The sequence below is a fragment of the Echinops telfairi genome, unplaced genomic scaffold (assembly GCF_000313985.2).
Source record: "Echinops telfairi isolate 266 unplaced genomic scaffold, ASM31398v2 ScPeMD7_8;HRSCAF=38, whole genome shotgun sequence".
NCBI lineage: Eukaryota > Metazoa > Chordata > Mammalia > Afrosoricida > Tenrecidae > Echinops > Echinops telfairi.
The window spans coordinates 12653837-12674406 of NW_022103905.1; the positions used below are offsets into that span (position 1 = coordinate 12653837).

A 20570-nucleotide genomic window follows, 5' to 3' on the forward strand; every position below is an offset into this window, starting at 1 on the left:
TCTAAAATCCCATTCACCGCGTTAGTGCTTCCATGTGAGTTTAGAGATTTATGAAAATGTCCCAGACGTTCCCCTAAACAGCCTCAGCTCCTCCGTAGCTGATTTCGCTTGGTGATAGCGCTTATGTTATTTTCCCTTCCTGGCCTAAGGCTAATAAAATGTGTGTAGGAGAGAAGGAGATAAAGGGAAATTGAGAGGCCATCCTTAAGGGCACCAATTTATCTTTCTCATCTTCATTCCAAACGCGGGCAGCACCAAATCTACCTGGTTTTCCTTTGAGCGTTCTCTTACATCCTGTGCTGCACCAAGACACTCTTCTGAAAAAAGGAAATGAAAGCACTTTGTTAGTAATTGAATGATAACGAAAGGAGGAACAGGTGAGTAACTCTGCATCATGCTGTTGGGGTTAGGTGCCGTCTAGATGGTTCCAGTCATAGCAATCCTATGCACGACACAACAAACACCATATGGCCCCGTGCCACACTCATCACTGTTGCTATGTTCGAGCCCATGGTCGCAGCCAGTGGGTCCACTCATTTACGTGAGGGGCATCCCTTTCATTGAATCTGCCCTGTCCCAAGCATGATGTTCTCTAGAGACGAGTCTCCTTCGACAACACGCCCCAAGTGCGTGAAACAAGTGCGTGCGAGCTTCTACAGAGCACTCCACGGTGCTTCTTTCTTCTGAGACAAAATGCCTTGTGATAGAGTCAATATGAAATGCACGGATTTTTCTCCAGCCTTTCTTTGATTCATTGTCCAGCTTTCACATGCATGAGCAGCGATTGAAAACGTCATGGCTTGAGTCAGGCGCAATGTAGCCTAAAAGTAACGTCTTTGCTTTTGAATGCTTCAAAGGGGTCTTTTGCCAAGAGATTAGTCAAATGCAATATTCCATTTGGTTTCTTGACTGTTGCTTCCATGGGTGTTGGTGGTGGATGCGAGTAAACTGAAATGTGTACCGTCAATCTTTTTCCCACTTCCCATGACCTTGCTCCTGGGTCCAGATGTGAGGAGTTCTGTTTTCTTTCAGGTGAGGCTGAGTCCTACTGAGGCCTGGAGTGGTTGATCTTCATCGGGAATTGCTCTAGTGGTCAAGCGTTTGGATCTGGGGGAAAGAAAAGCTGTGGACTAGTGACTGTTCTATTCAGAATGAAACACATGCAAAAGAGGGCTTGTGCGTTTAATACTTCCCTCGCTTTTCCTTTAAAAAGGAAAAAGAGGTACCTATAAAATAGGAAACGTGCAAATCATGATGCTACCCACCCGACTGCTGTGGAGTTTCATGCATAGCTCCAAAGAAGCAGTCCCAGAGCCCCAGCGAATAAACAATCTACCGATTTTTCATTCCTGACTGGATCAAGCCAGGAAGCATGTTACCAAAAGTCCCAAAGAAGTGCATTTCGTAAGATATGTGGATTGGTTTTGTATTTTTCCCACTGATAGTGTATGTTAATGTTGTTAGGTGTCATGCAGTCAGTTGTAACTCAAACATCTCAAGTTACAGAGTAGAACTGGCACATGGGCTCTTCTGGGCCAGAATCCTTCCTGGAATCGAGTAGCAGCTCTTTCTCCCAGGAACGTTTCGGTCTGTCTGAATCTACAGTAGTTTGGTTAGCAGTTGAGTGCTGAACTGCCGTTCCCCCATGTTTCATTATGGTAAGCATATGTGTCCTAACATAAGGCACTACAAAGTCACAACATTAATGACATTTTTGTATGTTCTTGCCTGTAAATTAGATATTGATTCCTCTTTCTTTGAAATCTTATTACCACATTTTACAACTGTGATACTTTAGGATTGTCTGTGATTTGTGTTTATTGAGCAGCTGCCACGAGTGGGAACTTGACTCTGTGCTTTCAGAGCTGGAAAGATAGTCATCGATCTTGCCCCTGGCCTCAACCGTATTTCCTCAAATTAGCTCCAATGAATGTATGTGAACATGCGTTATGAAAACTTTTGGCATTCAGCTTCTAGAGTGCACTTTCAACTCGAATTATACCAAAGATGTGAATATAACAAATGTGGATAACAAATATAACAAACAAAAAGCTTAGATCTAGGCCTCTATAGATCTACTGCTAAGGCTGAAACCATATTCTATAGGGATTTAACCCACATGTAACCATGGCAGCTAATTAATAAATGTCCGTTAAACAATGAATTACAGGAACACTACAATGAGAAAGAACCTCAAATAGTTTGAAGATTCTTTTTCCATAAAATGAAACATATGCGATTAAGACAACCTTTGAGAGCTTGAATCCAATCTACTGATTTGACTACATTCGAGAATCAATTGGATTGCCAAACAGGATCAGAACGCAGGCTTCTGAACGCCAAGCCTGTATTCTTTCGAAACGTAGAAGTAGACACATATCGATGCCTTACGGGGAAAATAGGGAGTTGTTGCATTTTCTATCAGTGCGTCCCCATTTCCCTGTGTGCTGCTCCTGTGTCATTGACAGTCCATGTTGCCTCAAGTTTGACTTCGCAAGGTCCACTCTCTATAGCCAACCCACCGGCCTTGGAGCATACCCCTATCACAACGAACGTATTGCATTGCTTTCCCAGAAAGACTAAAGCAATAAGTTAATTCTGCTAAAAGTGGGGGGGAAATCATGATACTATGACGACCATTTCCTATAACTTAAGAACTGAACTATTGGAGCACATTCAGGTATTGGGTAGTCTTCTGAAGTGGAGCAAACTTGGGGTGTGTTCTTATACACTACAAATAGATACCCCATAGTCATAAGCAATGGACATTTTTTCAATGTTTCTCATGAATGAAAAGCAGATAATAATTCTTGTCTATGAGTTCCAATCAACACAGGAACACACCTGCAATTTTGAAAGTGGGGTGTAGTACACATTGTTGTGAGGGAGAAGATACAGCATGGTAAGCAAAGGTTTACTCTGGCTTTGAGGATTGCCTGCAAGTGAGGGCAGTTCTATGAGTGAGTATCTCAGTAAATGTAGTGCAGAAGGAGGGGAGGCTGGAGTGAGACTAAGGTTGCCATTGATAAAGCATCAGTCATCTTGCATACTCGTCAGGAGAGGATATCTTTTGTATTGGATGGTTTCTGCAGTCAGTGCTTCGATAAAAATATGAAGTGGTCCTAATTTGCCTCACTTCAACAGGTGCATCGTCCTCTTGTCTGAGACTGGTGCTCACGAGATTTCTTTAGTACCGCAGGCGAACGACATGATCTGGGTGTCGACAGCAGGCCAACTGCTTACACCACTGGGCATGTTTTGTGGGTGTCACCCAAGCTCATTGTGTCAAACAAACACTATTTCGACTTTCTTGTGCTTAGAATACTTTTATGGTGTTTGTTTTATTTGTTTGCATTTTTAATTGAAAGGAGGTGAAAAAAATCTCTAACATTTTGATTAAATATTGAAAAAAAATCCTTCCTCTTTCTATCTATTTTCGTCTTGACTCATCAAATATTTTGAAATGTTAACCCTTTATTAGTTATAATTAATTGATCTACCTAATCTATCCAGAGAATTTTTGAGTCTCTAATTATTAAGACGTCTCTAGGAAATCAATATACTTACAAGAGGCAATGGCAGTAATCTATAATAATGAGAATGTGTTCTAGATTTTTGTCTTTTTAAAATATACACGTTTCCCAGGTTGTTCTAAACCTTTGGTTTTAGCTATATTGGAATGATGAAATGTCATGGGTATGTTAAAGATAAAGGCGGAACAAAGGTGATATTTTTGGTTTGGTTTGGGGGTTATTGGCTTTCCTTATTGATAATGAAGTCACTTTGGCGAAGGTGGCAGTTCCTGGGAAGCGGCTAGCTGCTCACCTTCTCTCATCTCCCTGCCAACACCTGGGCCGCCTAAAGAAGTGGGATTGGGTGCTGGGTTAAATCTGGGCTCCTCCGATTGCCCTTTTGCTCAACCTAACTCTTGTTCTTTCTAAGAAACGATGTAGGCTGGGTGGTTTTGCCTTGATAAGAAAAATAAGGCAGCTGACTTAAGGCTGGGGGAGTTTCAGGTTCATTCCTTGAAAAGATTGAACGTCTGTTGAAAGGGGAGGGTTAAAGTCATCTGGAGAGCAATGAAAGGAGAAGATAGGAAGCACCAACGATCCGCCCACTGCCATGATTTGGGGGAAAGAAAAACAGAAGTACCCAAAGTAGACCCACCTACAGGATCTGGCTGGCTAAGAAAAGATTAGCAATAAAGACACAACTCTGATGCTCATTACTCCTAGAGAGGAAAAGGAATATTCCAGAAGCCTCAGAGACTTCCTCTGGGTCCATTGCTGTACGTGCAGCTAAGGGTTTGTAGGTGTCCAAAAAGTACATGATTTTCTGCAGTTTCTTTGAACTCTATTTTATTTCATCTCTAAGCACTTCATTCATGTTCATTGAAGTAACTATAGAGTAGAGAGCATGGAAATATCCTAACCATGAGTATTTTACAAGGAGTTGCTTCATAGGTCAGTTAATTCAGGTTCAAACACATGAAATCCCCTTTTAGTGTGAAATCACTTACTAATGCCTATAGCTTCACCTTTCTCACAGTCTGAAATATTACTAATAATATTTAATGTTACTATTACAATCCTCTCAGGGACCTTTTAAGCTAGACAGTGCTATTATTTTTATTATTGTTGTTATTATTTTCAGAACAGGAAATTAAGGCTTATTAGCTAGCCTAAGATTAGATCTTTAGCTCACCATTGATATCCAAGGCTGCCTCCTTTTGTACCTTAAGCATCATTATTCGCTAATTTAAGAGTTATCTTGCTGTATTTCTTCCACTTACATTTGGACATGCCTATGTTTTATGCTGACTGTTACATGCATGTACATGGCCAAACTAAACTGTGCTTTCCAGTAATGGGCCCACAGCCTCTGTTCTCTCAAAAGACAACAACAAAAACAATCACTCCCATGAGTCAATCCCAACTCAGGGCGACCCGATAGGACCGAGTAGAACTGCCCCTGTGGGTTTCTGAGACTAACTCTTTATGGGAGTACAAGCCTCATCTTCAGCCCGCAGAGGGACTGATGGTTTCAAACTGGACTTGAGATTAGGAGTGGCCTACATGTAACCCAGAGCTTCTCTGTTCTACTCCGATTTCCAACTCAGAAGCCAAGGGTCAGGTGTGTTTTGTTCCCGGCCCAGGATGAATGCTAAACACTTGGAGTCTACCTCTAAATCAGGCCCAGAGACTAGCATGAGACTCCAACACAGGTATCTGTGCCTGTGCTGATTGCTAAGTGTTCGAGACCTTTATGCGACAGATGCTTGCAATCAGCCGTGGTAGGCTTTGCACTACAGAGAGCTAATTCTCTAGTCAGATGTTTGGCCTTCTTCTTCCTAAAGGAAGAGAGGAGAGATCCGTGAGTTTCGGCCTCTATTTTCTGTTAAATAGGAGCTCTGATCAAATGCTCAGAAAGAGGGCAAAGCGGGTAAGGTGCCTGACTTGAAAGGAGTACAAACATTTTGGAATCGCTGCAGAGAAAACTAGGAAAGAGTAGACACAGACGAGTCTTATGACTGTTATATGTATACAGTGAACCCTCGTTTATCGCGGTTAATTGGTTCTAGACCCTACCGTGATAAATGAAATTCCGCGAAGTAGGATTCCTTATTTGTAAATCAAATATTTTCATAGTTAGAGCATAGAGGACATGAAAAAACACCCTTTAGTCACCATTACACTCGTATTACCCAATTTATTAAACAAAAAAGGGAAAATACAGTAAAACATTTTGGACGTTACAATTATCATTTATTATATTATTTATGGCATCTAGTTTACAGTATTACATATTTCACATACAGTATTATTATACATAGTTCTTGCAAATACTGTAATCAATGGCGTGTAACCTCCACGATTTTCTTGCCATCTTTGATTATATCCAAAAGTTTTACCTTTTCCTGGATGGTGAGCATCTTCCTCTGGTGCTTATTTTTATTGTCAGAAGGCTTAGAAGAAGCAGCTCGTTTAGGAGCCATCATAGGGCTTAGATAAAATTTCTTAAAAATCGCAAACCATTACAGTACACTGTACAAAAGCAAAAATGCATCTGATACGTAGCCCCCATACGTAGCAATGCAGACAGAAGCGTGTACAGTATGAACCAATCAGTGGCAGTAATGACAGAGCATGCGCTGTTACGCAAAAACCGCGATAGAGTGAAGCCGTGGAAGTCGAAGCGCGAAGTGGCGAGGGTTCACTGTATACATAATTGTTGGGAAGACAATACTAAAATTGCAAACTAACCCAAAACTCCAGGCTCATTGCTATGCAGTCAGTGCTGACTCATAGCCACCCCTCCCTGCTGGTTTCCGAGACTGGCACCGTTGATGCGAGTAGAAAGTGCCGTCTGTCCCCCACAGGGCTGCTGGTGGTTTCAAACTGCCGACCATGCAGAAAGCAGCATGAGGAACCAGTACAAGACTGGGCTCCTAAAACTGAAAACCGTCCACATATAAGAGCGGTGAAGTTGTGAATGAAGATTCCCCTTGAAATGTCAATGTTTTCAGCCATACATAAAATTACCGAAGAATGAAGGGTTTTAGTCCGTTGATTGGATCATTAATTATTGTGGAAGGAAACCATGAGGAATTAGTTTGCGTCTGCCTAAGGTTTTATCTTCTTGACGTTTTGTTGTGCATAATTGTATTCTTTGATCTATCAATTAAGCATTTCGAAAAATAATAATGATACATTCATAACAGTTCGACATGTATTATATGTTACCAAGGGCTTTCACTGCACCTAATCTCTTTTGATCTCCTCTTTTGCTGATCTGGACTCATATAAATGCAAATTATAGGTTATCTCTGATGACTTCGAGATAAACAGAAGAAGGCTGCAGGAAAATAATAAAACCAAAGAGCTTGAAATTCATGACAAATTGGAACTATTTAATAAATAGTTTGATTTGAAAATTAAATTGAGAGATGTGAGTTGGATAATAATAGGACAATAGAAAGTATTTGTAGATTAGTTACAAAAATATATTTATGATTTGTTTCTATCTTTGAGTGAGACAAACTAAAATGAATCATTTCCTTCCCTTCAAATAAAAATGTGAAAGTAGAAATAACGAAGCTGTAGATGTTTCTTAGGAATAAAAGATGAAAGGCTTAAATATAATTATCTTTTAACCTGCTCTCCCTAGATTGGAAATTTTGCAGCTAACAAAAGTGATTACTTTTACTTCAACATCTTGACCAGAGGTGATGAATTTCAAAGCTAATTTTCAAGTTTTCCTAATTATTATAATTTTTAAATATCCAAGAGTCAGTTTTAAGCACAACTTTGGTTCGATAGACATCATATTAGTTTTCAAGACACTACGGAGGGGAGGCTAACATTTTAAAGATGACTTTAATCCACTGAACATGTTCAAGATGACGTTTAGATCACGTTCAAGTAACTTCTGCCAGCCTCCAGGGTCCTTTTCCTTTCATGAATATTACAATTAAAAAGAAACAAACAAACAAGCAAGCTCACTGCCAGTGAGTCATTGCTGAATCATAATGACCCTATAGGACAGGGCAGATCTGCCTCTCTGGGTTTCTGAAACTTTACAGAAGCAAAGATGTTTGCCTTTCTGCAGGCTAGGTTATCCGCATATTGCAGGATGCTAACGAGGCTTCCTCCAGTTCTAAAGCTGTATTTGTCTTCATATGAACTTCTCAGGTCATTTGCTCAGTATACAGATTGGGGTTGAGAAGCCAGCATTTAAAAAAAAATCATTTTATTGGGGGGCTCATCCAATTCTTTTCACCATCCATGCATCCATCTATTGTGTCAAGCACATTTGTACATTTGTTGCCATCATCATCCCCAAAACATTTGCTTTCTACTTGAGCCCTTAATATCAGCTCCTCATTTCCCCCCCTCCCTCCCCCTCCCTCATGAACACTTCATAATTCTCATACATTATTATTTTGTCATATCTTACACTGCACACATTTTGGGTCACAAGGATTACAAACCCAAACGACCAGAAAGTTGAAACCAGGTAGAGGAAGTGAAATCACAGATTAACGTGGACTCTCGGTGCCAAGTGAGAGCCGTCTATCACAACTATGGGTATGTCACAGGAGGAAAGTTTACGTCTGTCATTCTTCTCCGGTGCTTTAGAAACCCTGCCTGATGGGAGGTCTCTCTCGCTCTCCCGTTTTCCCTCCCTTCCCCCTTCCCTCTCTCTCTTTTTACTAACAACATAATAATTTTAATTCAAATAAAATCTTACCCTCGGTTTTCTTAGTTGCCATTGAATCTTTTCTGGGTCATAGCTACCTTATATTTCCATATAAAGCAATCTATCATATCAGAAAACCCTGGTTTTTTTATCATATTGGAAACATTTAAACCATGTAATTAAAAAATCCATCAATAAAAATAATTGGTACTTTAAAGAGACACAAACATTTGAAACACTAATTTCCAAAAGACACTGGCATTTCTATCCAATAGATTTCTTTATTTTCTGTTTGATTAGACATTAGTAAATGGGAACAATAATACTTTTGATTATACAGATGCCTTTGTTGTTGTTTAAGTTCCTTTTTGAAAATTCAAAGTAAACTGTACTATTCCCAATTTAGTCCAACAGTAAAGGTAAGAAAACTGGGAATCTTGGTGGTCAAATTACTTGCCCAATCACAAAAGGGGTGGCCGATATTTCTGCATCAGTAGGGCAGTGCCTCATTCCACTGAACACCAACAAAACAGACACTCGGACTCTTCAGAATACAATCATTCATTCAATGTCAGTGTCCTCCTTCTTCTCCATCCCTTGGACCATCAAAAAGTCACTGCGCATCAGTTTACATTACCAAGGTTGTTTGTTTGTTTTCCATTGTAGGAGCAGCGGAAAAGAGTTCTAAGCATGGTGCTGAAGACAAGACTCAGACCATTATTACGGCCATGAAAGAGCGGATGAAGATCAGGGAGAAAAACAGGCCAGAAGTGTTTGAAGTCATTCAGGAAATGTTTCAGATTTCCAAAGAGGATTTTGGGCAATACACCAAAGCAGCCAAACAGAGTGTGCTAGATGGGACGTCTAAATGGTCAGCAAAAATAACTATTACAGGTAAAAATTTAAAAATTCTTCAAATATCTAATATCACTTTGAGATGTTTATCTGTCTTCATTAATTTAAATTAATACCAATCAATTATAGGCAAAATGAAAAGGAAAATTTTTCAATCTTGACAATATAATGCCAGAACTCTGTTTTAGTTGTTTTTTAAATTTTCTTTTTGGTACCAGAAGTCTTATTGGTACTTCCAAATTCTACACTGTATACCAAATAATTGAAATAATTTCAGGCAGGGTTTTGTTCAGATCAAAAGTTCTTCCAGAGAGAAAAGATTTCTCTTTTCAATTATATTCCCCAGTACCCCACCACGTACCAAAGATCAGCTTCCTTGCTGGCTGCCATTGAAAAATGGTAGGAGGGACCAAAATCATCTCGACTTGGGCTTTAAGAAAGCAAATCTCACTTCACTTGCTCCCACTCAGTACAGGCTCATTTATTTCATCTGAAGACAAGCAATTGGAGTTTTGTGCTGTATAGTAATTTGACCTTCTGAAGTTACTTATATTGTTAACCACAAATGCTTACATGTTCACTAGTTAACAAACTAATTGACTGTGCATATTGTATTTACAAGCCAACAAATGATGCTTCTTATACTGAGTTTAGTTGATCTATATTGAAAGCAAGCTCATAAATTAGTACATAAGTAATTCATAAATAAATTTTAAGTCACAGAAGATTTTTGCTTACTGTATGTGGATCTCAATTCATCTATACATGCGTACATTATTATATGTATGAATATATGGCTAATCTGTGTATCTATATATACAAATGCCTCTGTATATAAGCATAGCTAATATTTGTTAAGGACAAGAGTAAATGCTAGTCAAGTTTAGTGTATTCATTCTTTTATTTAAAAAATAAATTAAGGTCTATTGGGTAGCTTTGGTGGCAGTTCAAACCCACCAGCCACAATACCAAAGAAATTTGAGCCGTCGGCTTCTGTGAAGACTTACAACCTTGGGCACCCTGTGGAGCAGTTAGGGTTTGTCCGATGAGGTCACTATGAGTCAAAATCAACTCAATGGTAGGGAGTTGGGTGTTTAGTTGGCCTTGAGAATAAAACAAGGAGGATGTATCTTCAAGCCAAGAAGACATCCAGATAGAAAAAGGTGTTTTCATACTTCTATAGATCTTTTGTGTTCTGATTCCATTATCTTGCTTGGTTTGTTCCAGTGGTTTCTGCCCAAGGCTTACAAGCAAAAGACAAAACAGGGTCAAGTGACCCCTACGTGACCGTTCAAGTGGGGAAGAACAAAAGAAGGACCAAAACAATCTTTGGAAACTTAAATCCAGTATGGGATGAGAAGTTTCATTTGTGAGTATAGCACGGAAAACTACTATAGCTATGTAAAACTACTATAGCTACTGAAATAATTGAAATAAGTTACAGAAGGCAGACAAAGCATAGGAATAGGAATTGTCTCATTTATTTTAAAATCTCTTGTGCCCCCTTAGTACCTTAATAAAAATCATGATTTATTCCTCATCTTTGAAAGCAAGTGCATAAAAAGACATTGTGCCCCTTCAAAACAGACGGCATGTCAAACAACACTGACTTTGCTCTAAACTTGGAATGATCCCACACACCTAGAACTTGAACGACTTGAATTGGCAATAAGTTGTCATCTGCAGATGTATGTTGAATTTGGACATTACAAGATCCACGGCCTTGGGGCAGGACCACAGCTCTGGCAACCCAAAGGGATGAGGGGGTTTATGATAACTTCTGTGACCTTGCCGTTGCTATTGCCTTGTTAAACCTCTCACACCTGGCACTCAGCCGCAAGAAATCCCTCCCCTGTAAGAGTTCCTTTTGTTTCCAGAAATCCTTATACGTGGAGAGATAAAATGATGTCTACTTACTGTTTGGTACACATAAATGGAGTAGGCTTAAAGACAGGTCTTTTTTCTTCTGGTCTCTCTGATGGCTTACACATGGGGTTTTTTTGTGGTTTTTTTTTAATATGCTAAGTAAGCACCTCCAGCTTGCTTGAGAATGTGGACAAAAATAATAGGAATTACTGAAGTTTTTGTTGTTGTTGTTCTTGTGTGGTTGTTTGTTTTATGTATCTCCTGAAGAAAGGAATATTAAATCATTTTTAGAAAGTCGGTTGTAACCAAATAACAGAAGGAGCTGTGCAAAAAGGTAAAGAATTTAGATGGGTTCTCCTGTAGGTCGATTGGAAAGACAGCCCTAAGATCCCTTTGCCCCTTGGTTACAGAAAAGCAGGGGCTTTTGCAGAATCCAAATCACAAATGCAGAATCCAAATCAGGTCAGGTACATTAATAAAGCAGGATACGGGCCGCAGAGGGGACAGAGGACGAAGGAAAGCTATAGATCGAGTGACTCTCGGACGAGAGACTTCTGTTGCTGTGAAATCATGCAGATTCAGCACAGCTGGTAATTCCGATGCCTCAGGAGCAGCTGAAATTTGAACTTTTTAAATGACTGAGTTTTCAACATGTTCTGTATTTTTTGGTACTGTTTTGGTTTGTTCGTATGAGCGTGTATCTCCGGGGTGTTATGTCATCGGAGGTCACCCTCATGAAACTGTGTCATCTGCTTTTATGTGTGTGAAACCCAAGACTGATGAAGCTACAGCGACAACAAATAGAATGAGGGTTTCAGGGGTTGGGGTGGGGACTACCATGGGGTGGGGGGGAGTGAAAGGGAGATGATGTCAAAGAGCCCATGAAGAAAAAGCATGTTTGGGAACTGAGTGTAGTAGCAATTGACAATTCTACTCGATGTGATTGAACTATGGAATGATATGACATAAGTATTAACTCCCAATTAGTAAAGTTTTTAAGAATTTTTGAAAATGACTTTCTGAGGCAAAATTAGCATACGACAAGGAACCTAGATATTTAAAAGTATATACTTTGGTAGGGTTTTCTTTTTCCAAACCATTTTATTAGGAGTTAATCCAGACATCATGCCATTCCATAGTTCACGCATTCATATCAAGTACAATTGCTACCAACATCACTCAATGTGTTAGGTTTTGATATACATATACTCCTATACAATCACCAAAAATAATGGACAGATGCATCACCCCTAAGGGATTTCTTGTACAATCCCTCCCACGTCCTCCCACATTGAAGCAATCACCAGTCAGCTATCTCATGCTACAGAACAGGTGTTTTCTTTTGTTTTTTGAATTTTACAATGTACATAAATGGAATCTTGCACGATGCATTCTTTTCCCCGAGGACAATTACTTTGAAATGCGTCCATGCCCTCATTTATGAATACCACAGAATGGGCGCACATTGCTGAACGTTTAGGTCGTTTCTCATTTCTGAGTATTAAAAACAACATTCTTCACAACAGTGTGTTCCCATTTTTATATGGATCTACGTTTTCATTTCTTTGGGACCATTACATAGTAGTTATGGATAGAGCACTCAGGACCATCGTGTTTAGACTCATTAGGACTCCGTAGGACAGAGTAGAGCCGTGCCTGTTGGACGCTGGGCTGTAACTCAGGTGCTAACCTTGAGGGCAGAGAACAGTTTGTGGGGCTGGGGACTTTGGCTGTGGCAATGGAAAAAACACAAGCAAAAACGGAACTAAATTTAGATTGTGTGAGCTGAGAGAAACCCCCACCCACTATTATGAGACTCTTTCCAAATGGAAAGGCTCTGCTGGGGAGAGCGGGGTGGAGACAGAAGAGGCAAAAGGAGCGCTTCCCATCAAAGTGGAACGTAAACAATTGTCAAGGACACAATGACGGCAGCAGCAGGAGCTGAAAGTGGACGCAGAAACTGCTGCACGTTTTCGAGCCACTGTTACAAAGGTCTGCGAAAGCCGCTTCGTTTTTACCCAGTTGGGAGGGATTCAGAAAGCCAAAGGCAGAGGTAACCCAGAGAACTCGAGTTGAAAGTGGCACCAGACAAAGGCAGAGTAAATCAATCAAAATGACTGACAAGAAGCCAGGAACCTGGGGCCAATCATTCATAATTAAGTAAAACAGTTACAGTGGAAAACAAAAGGATGAATTAAAAACGGAGAGGTTTTAAACTGACTTTATGTTGCAAAGGAAAAAAGGTTGTACCTTGTGAGTACCTGTATTTTAGAAATATATGTTGTCTTATAGGCAGGGGGAGCATCGCTTGTTTGTTATGTGTAAGTAGAAGATATGGAAGTCTAACCTTTGGGCCAGATACACTGAAGGGTGAATTAAGATTTACTGGGAAACCTGCAGGTGGTTGTTTCAATACAATAACCTTCTCTGAAGAGCAGGTGAAGGCACTCAGATGGGGCCCTGCTTAAAAACCTAGCTGTTAACCTCAAGGTCAGCAGTTGGCCCAGCCAAAGAAAGCAGTGTTGAGAAGTTGCTAACTCATCCCCTGGTGATGAGGCTTGATTGTTTGCATATCATTCGCTGCCATATAAGATGCTGGCTAAGTGGACCTACCTGGCCCGGGGTAGAGCTTCTCTGGGTGGACTTCCATTGCGTCTTTCAGCCCCAAAACAACACGTAGAGGACTTGCCTGGGTGACTTACGTTCATCCATTTGGACAGCTTCTCGACGCCAGGGGATACCGGCATGTCGAGACTCTCCCATTCAAATCCTTCATCCCTGAGGATCCCTGATGGCCCTTAGGGTTAAGCATGGCGGCTAACCTGTGTGGTCAACCTTAAGGTCAGTGTTTTCCCAGCTGCTCTGGGGGAAGAAGATGGGGCTGTCTGCTCCTGTGAAAAATGTAGTCTCCGAAATCCTATATAGGGTTGCTATGAGTCAAATCAACTTGTGGATTGTGTGTTTTCCATGTGTGCCTGGGCTCTTGTGTGAAAAATATGATGTTTATAGAACAATACAGATTAATTACTGATGCTTTTGGTCTAATGGTCTCCTTACTATCTAGAAACGGGTGCAAGCTATGAGCAGCAAGAGGTTCGGGTGTGTTGTCTTACAGTGGCCTTTATCTAGTTGTGAATAAATAAAAACTCACTGCATCATGTTCATTCTGACCCACAGCAACCATAGGACAGGATTCAACAATCCCCTGTGGGTTTCCAAGACTAATCTGTAACTGCACAAGGAGTAGAAAGCGTGGTCTTTCTCCAGCTGTTCTGTTAGGGTAGCTGCAAGTCAAAATCTACTTGAAAACAGTGTTTTGACTTCTCTACCACCCCCTCCCCACCAATAGGGATTGTTCTGGAATTATGTCAAGATAATCTATCTACAAGTCTTGTATAGGGTTGCTGTGAGTCAGAAGTTCAAGAGACTTGGGGGCGGGGTGGGGGGGGGGGGGAAGATAGGGCTTTCTACTGCTGTAAAGGGTCTAGACTCAGAAATTCACATGGCAGTTCTATCCTGCCCCAAAGGGTCACTCTGAGTTGGCATCAACGAGAGGGCAGTGAAGGAGAGTCAGAATTGACTTGGTGGTTGTGTTTTGTTGTTGTTTTATGGTATTGTATAGTTTTTTTTACATTATAGTGAATTGCACTTTTGGAATTTTGGAAGATAAAATCTTGTACTCATATTTCAGGAATAAACCCCACTTGTTTTATCCTTTATTCATATTTTTAAATTCAGGGTCTGAAAACTTTTATGTTTATAATTTTGGCATCTAATTCTGAAACAATTCAACAGCGGTGGGTTTACGTTTTCAGTTTTTGTAATTATTTTTTTCTGAGTTTGATATTAAGGTAACAATGGTTATAGAACGAGTTGAAATTTATTTTCAGTTACTGAAAGACTTGTGTGGGACTGATACTATTTTCTAAAATGTTTCGAAGAATTCACTAGTGAATCCATTTGGGCCTGCAATTTCTTTGTTGGGAAAAAAAATCAAATTCTACGTACCTCTCATAGTTTTTTGCCTTTTAATGTAATTTATCCATGTAATCTAAGAGTGGTAGATTTTACTTTAAAAGTTAATGTTTTATTGGCCTTTTAATAATTGGAGAAATTATAGTGATTGTAGCAATGCGCCTTCTTTTTTTTCTGCTCTAGGAAATTGTTTATGTGTGGGGGTATGGACTTTCCTAGTTAAGGATTTGCCAATCTCGCCGATCTCAAACACCTGATCTTGCTTTCACTTATTTCCTCCATGCTCTTTTGGTTCCTATTTCTTCAGGTTTTTCAATTTATTTTGCATGCAGATGGTTGTTCTATATCCTTCCGTAGGAGCTACAGTCATTCAGTACTTTCTTTTATAAGTAATCATTTTTATTGGGGGCTCTTACAGCTCTTAGAACAAGCTACACATCAATTGTGTCAAACACATGGTACAGATGTTGTCATCGTCATTTTCAAAATATTTTCTTTCTGCTTGAGCCCTTTGTATTAGCGCCTCTTTTTTCCCCTCCCTCCCCTACCCACTCTTGTGGACCCCTGATAAAATATAAATTATTATTTTCACATCTTCTTCACCCATGTTTCTGTCTTCATCCCTCTGCAGGGGAGGGGGAGGGGTTACAGGTGGATCATTGTAATCTGTTCCCCTTGTCTCCCCCTTCTCCCCCCAAGTACTTTCTTTTTTAACATAGGTATTATTTGCGATAATTTTCCCCTCAGCACTACTTTACCAGCACATATTGCTGTATTTTTTTATTTAAAATTTTCCTAATTTCTTTTTGATGGCTTTTTTGACCTATAGTTTTAGAAATCTACATTTTTAAATGAAGAAAGCAGAAGTCTGTTCATTTCCAATTTAATTATTTTTCAATTAGAGAATATACTTTATTTTCTTAGAACTCTTTTAAATGTATTGAGACTTATTATGCACCAGTATATGTCTATTTTGGTAAATGTATTCTATCCACTAAAACAGAATTTGTCTTTTGTGTTGGCATATCCTATAAAAGTCAATAAGATCAAATTGATTGCTACTGTTCAGATTTTCTATAAAAACAAAAACTCACTGCCATTGACTCTTTCCCTACTGCTGCTCTGTCTGCTCGTTTTATAAATTATTGAGGGAGGTCCACTGAAACATACAGCTAATTGTGGATTTTTCTATTTTTTCTTGTGGTTCTTCAAGCTCTGCCAACTCATGTATTAGAAACATAAACATTCCCCCTAATAAAACAATTTTTTAAAAAATGAGCACATACCAAGGGCTCAAGTAGAAAGAAAATGTTTTGAAAATAATAATGGCAATAAATGTGCAATTGATGTATGGATTGTTATAAGAGTTGTAAGAACCCCCAACAAAATGATCTTTAAAAAAAGAAACATTTAGTGTGATTAGATATCTTGACCAACTGTCTCTGTATCATATGACTTTCTTTTATCTCTGGTCTGAAATATTCATCGCAGAAACTTTCACTGATGTTAGCAATGTGTATCTTTTTCCTATCCTTTTACTTTGAACATATCTGTGTCTTGATATTTGGGACGTGTTTTATATAGTAGGAAGCATCTAGTTAGATCGTAATTTGTTCTCTAACCCAGCCAATTTGCATGTTTAGATAACTTGCATGTAATGATTGGTGAAATAGAGCTAAGCCAACCTATTGCCATCAAATTAACTCTGACTCCAAATGACCGTAAAGGACAGGACTGCCCCATACAGTTCTGAGGTGACCCGTCTTTACTAAGCACACTGCCAGCACCCCTGGTGACTTGAATGGGTGACCTTTCAGAGAACATCTGAGACCCTAACTACTGAGCCACTGGGGTTCACGACTTTGGATAAAGAGGCTTAACTCTATCAGAATGTCTGTTTTCTATTCATCCCTTCTCTGTTCGCTCTGTCCTTTTACATTAATTGTATGTTATGGTTTCATTACATCTCCTTTGCCTGGTTATTAGCTACAACTATGTTTTCTTATGTGTGTGGTTACTCTGGCTCTTACACTATACATTTTAAGTGTAACAGCCTAACTCCAAGTGATATAAAAACCATATGTAGTATTAAAACGTACAATGTTTCTCCCCCGTGGGCCTCTATGATACCACACTGAGTGGCTAACTGCAAGGCCAGTGGTTCGAAACCACTGGAGAAAGAGAGGGCTTGCCTCTTCTGTAAAGAGTTTGTGTTGCAAACCCACAGGGGAAGTGCTGCCCTGTCCTATAGGGTCACTGTGAGTTGGCATTGACTTCGTGGAAGTGAGGGTGGTTTTTTTCTGTTGGTCTCTGCACTAAGAGAGATTCAAATTTTCCATTCTTTTATTTTTTTGGCAATTTTTATTTTTTTAAAATCATTTTATTGGGGGCTCTTACAGCTCTCATAACAATCCATATATCCATTGTGTCAAGCACATTTGTACATATGTTGCCATCATTCTTTTCAAAACATTTTCATTGCACTTGAGCCCTTGGTATCAGATCATTTTTTTCCTCCTTCTCCCTACCTCCATGAACCCTTGATAATTTATAAATTATTATTATTTTTATATCTTACACCGATGGCTGTCTCCCTTCACCCATGTTTCTGTTCTTCCCCCTTGGGGGAGGGGGAGCGTTTATACATCGATAATTGTGATCTGTTCCCCCTAACTCCCCCCACCTTCCTCCTACCCTCATGGTATCACTACTCCCATTATTGTTCCTAAGGGGCTTACCTGTCCTAGGTTCCCTGTGTTGTGAGCTCTTATCTGTAGTAGTGTACATGTTCTGGTCTAGCCGGATTTGTAAGGTAGAATTGGGGTCATGATAGTTGGGGGCAGGAAGCATTAAAGAACTAGAGGAATGTTGTATGTTCTGTCGGTGCTATACTGCACCCTGATTGACTTGTTCCTCCCTTGTCTACAATTATAGACACTGGGAGATGCCCAATTGTCTACAGATGGGCTTTGGGATCTCTACTCCACCCCCGCCCCCTTCACATGGATATGATTATTTGTTTTGAGTCTTCTGATGCCTGATACATGATCCCATCGACACCTCATGATCACACAGACTGGTGTGCTGCTTCCATGTGATTTTGTTGCTTCCCGGCTAGCTGGCCACATATTTATCTTCAAGCCTTTAAGACCCCAGACGCTAAATCTTTTGATCGCCGGGCTCCATCAACTTTCTTCACATTTAAATCTACTTTTCTACAAATGTTTTGTAGGTTCCTTTTTTGTGCTTCTGCATATGTTAAAAACTTCAAAATACATTGCTATTATTTTTATTTAAGCAATTTTTTAGATTTAAATAAAAATCTTTATAAAGCTATTCATATGGATCCCATTTATGATCTTTTGTCCTAGCTATGGATATATCCACATTTCTCTGATCTTTGTTTGCCTTTAACATTCCCTCTAGTGCCGGTTTACTCGTAATGGATTCTTTCAGGTTTTGGGGTTTTTTTTGGCCCTTTATTTATTTATTTATTGTGAAATATTTATTTTATTTTTTTAAATCATTTTATTGGAAGCTCGCTCATGCAACTTTTATCAGGTATTTTATAGATCTTAAAAAGATTTTATTTTTATATTTGAAATAGTTATTTTTGAGAACTTGTTTTTGCTAGATGTAGTAGTGTAAATGGTCCCTGTTGATTATGTACTACATGGCTGTTACAGCACATTTGGGGGCTTACGTTTTCAAGGAGAAATCTGCTATCATGTGTCTGTTCTTCTGTGTAAGACTTTTTTTGCCTCGGCTGCTTTTATGAGAGAAGAATCGGGTTGCTATGAGTTTGAATTGACTCGGTGGCAGTGAGTTTTGAGTTTTTGAGAGCGGCTCTTAAGATTTCATTTTACTTTCTGCTATTTGATGATGATGTACATTGGTATACATTTCTTTGTTTTTCTTGTGTTTGGAATATGGCGAGCTACTTGGGTCTATGGATTATAGTTTCATTTACATTTTTGAAGCTTTTTATCTTTCCCCAACCCTTTTACTGATGGGGTTCCACTTATACATGGTTGGGCCTCTTTCAGGTGTCCCACAACTGAGCAATGCCCTAGATGGTGTTCTTGGTTTCATATCAGATAGTTTTCTTAATTCAGGTTTAGCTTGTTTTGTCACTGTTACTCCAACGTACAATTTTTTTCATCATATATATTGTAGCACCTATATTCAGAAGTTTAAATTTAGTCTTAACATATCCATGTCTCTACTCAACTTTTTAAACATATGTAATACAGTTATAATTGTTTTAAGTTGTCAATTTTCACATGTCAATTGTGTCTAAATGTATTCTATATAATTATGTGTCATATGTTCTGCTTAGCATGCTTGTAATTTCATGTCAAATGAAAACATCAATATTACGTTATTGGGTACCAGATATGTTGGGGGCCCTATAAATATTCTTTAGCTTTTGTTCCGGAACACAGTTAAAGTGTATGGACACAATTTGATTTTTCTCGCCAGCTTTTCAAGTTTTCTTGGTAGGAATGAAATAGTGGTCGGTACCAGACTAAATCTGCTATTCTGTCCTTTGCCGGGCGACTCAAGGATGATGAGTTTTTCTAATGTGTATGGGGGAGACGGGCACTGCTCTGGCCCTGGATGAATTCCTTGCATGTTTACACCTTGAGATATGAATGGAGTACTTATCATTGTACGCAAGACTGGAGTCAGGACCACATAAAAGGATCAGCATCTCTCTGGTCCTTGTTACTTTCTCTTGACTGAAACAGAAAGTTTGTAAGTCTGCCCATAATAAATCACACAGAAACAATACAATAAAGCATAACAAAGTACATCTACAGATCTTTAGCAATCGCCATCTGTGAAATAAAGCATCCAAAGGAAAAATTGTAGTAGAAAATTCTAATCTGAATTTTAGCCATGCATTGAGTTCCCCTTGGGAAATCAGCTGAGTTTTCCCAAGTTCCTGCATGCGAAGAAACACCTTAAGGGGGGAGGGTAGAAACTACCGGGAAAGCATTCCAAGTGGCAGCGCCTCCTGCTTTCCAGGCCAGGATTAGCTTTGTTCCTACCAGACTAACTACAAATCTTCATGAGTCATGAAGCAGTAACTAATGTACAGACAAGTTCCCCATAGTCTAGATATGAACTGTTGCATTCTAGTTGGTGGTTTATATTTTACTGTTCTAGTTTTGTTAAATACAACACTGTCCGCAATGGACATTCCAGATTTTGAAGCAACATTATTTTTTAACTTAAAGTTTAACCATACAAATTTAAAATGAACCATACAATTCATGTAGAGGCTTACCAATATAATAAGTTGAGAAAAGAGTTCCAGTTCTTATTTCAATGGAACTTGGAAAATGAAAATGTATCAATTTAACATTAAATAAGACAGTATTTTATTAACAGATATTTGAGCCTTAAGTAGTGACAGTTAGATCTTTCCATTGGTACCCTTCTAAAGTGTCAAAAATGAGTGCCATGATGCTTTCATACATCTCATGGTGGCCAGTTTTCTAAACTCAAGATCCCATTTTGATTGTCACGGTTTTATTCCACTTTCCAGACATACGATTTTGGAAGCTATCAGTGCATACTTTTATTTTCCCATGAGTGATTTTGAGAAATTTTCTTTTCTTTCAAAGTTGTTCTTCCGCAGGTGCTAATAAATTCGGTGATATTTTTAT

General features: G+C 39.2%; 1 protein-coding gene across 1 annotated transcript in view; it reads left to right on the forward strand.

Annotated features, from left to right (window-relative positions):
• The window catches only part of UNC13C (unc-13 homolog C), a 586641-nt gene that overhangs the window by 220146 nt on the left and 345925 nt on the right, over positions 1-20570 (forward strand). Inside the window, exons 9-10 of the mRNA XM_045286469.1 lie at positions 8866-9093; positions 10282-10423. Coding sequence (XP_045142404.1) covers positions 8866-9093; positions 10282-10423 — 370 coding nt within the window. The remainder of the gene's footprint in view (positions 1-8865; positions 9094-10281; positions 10424-20570) is intronic.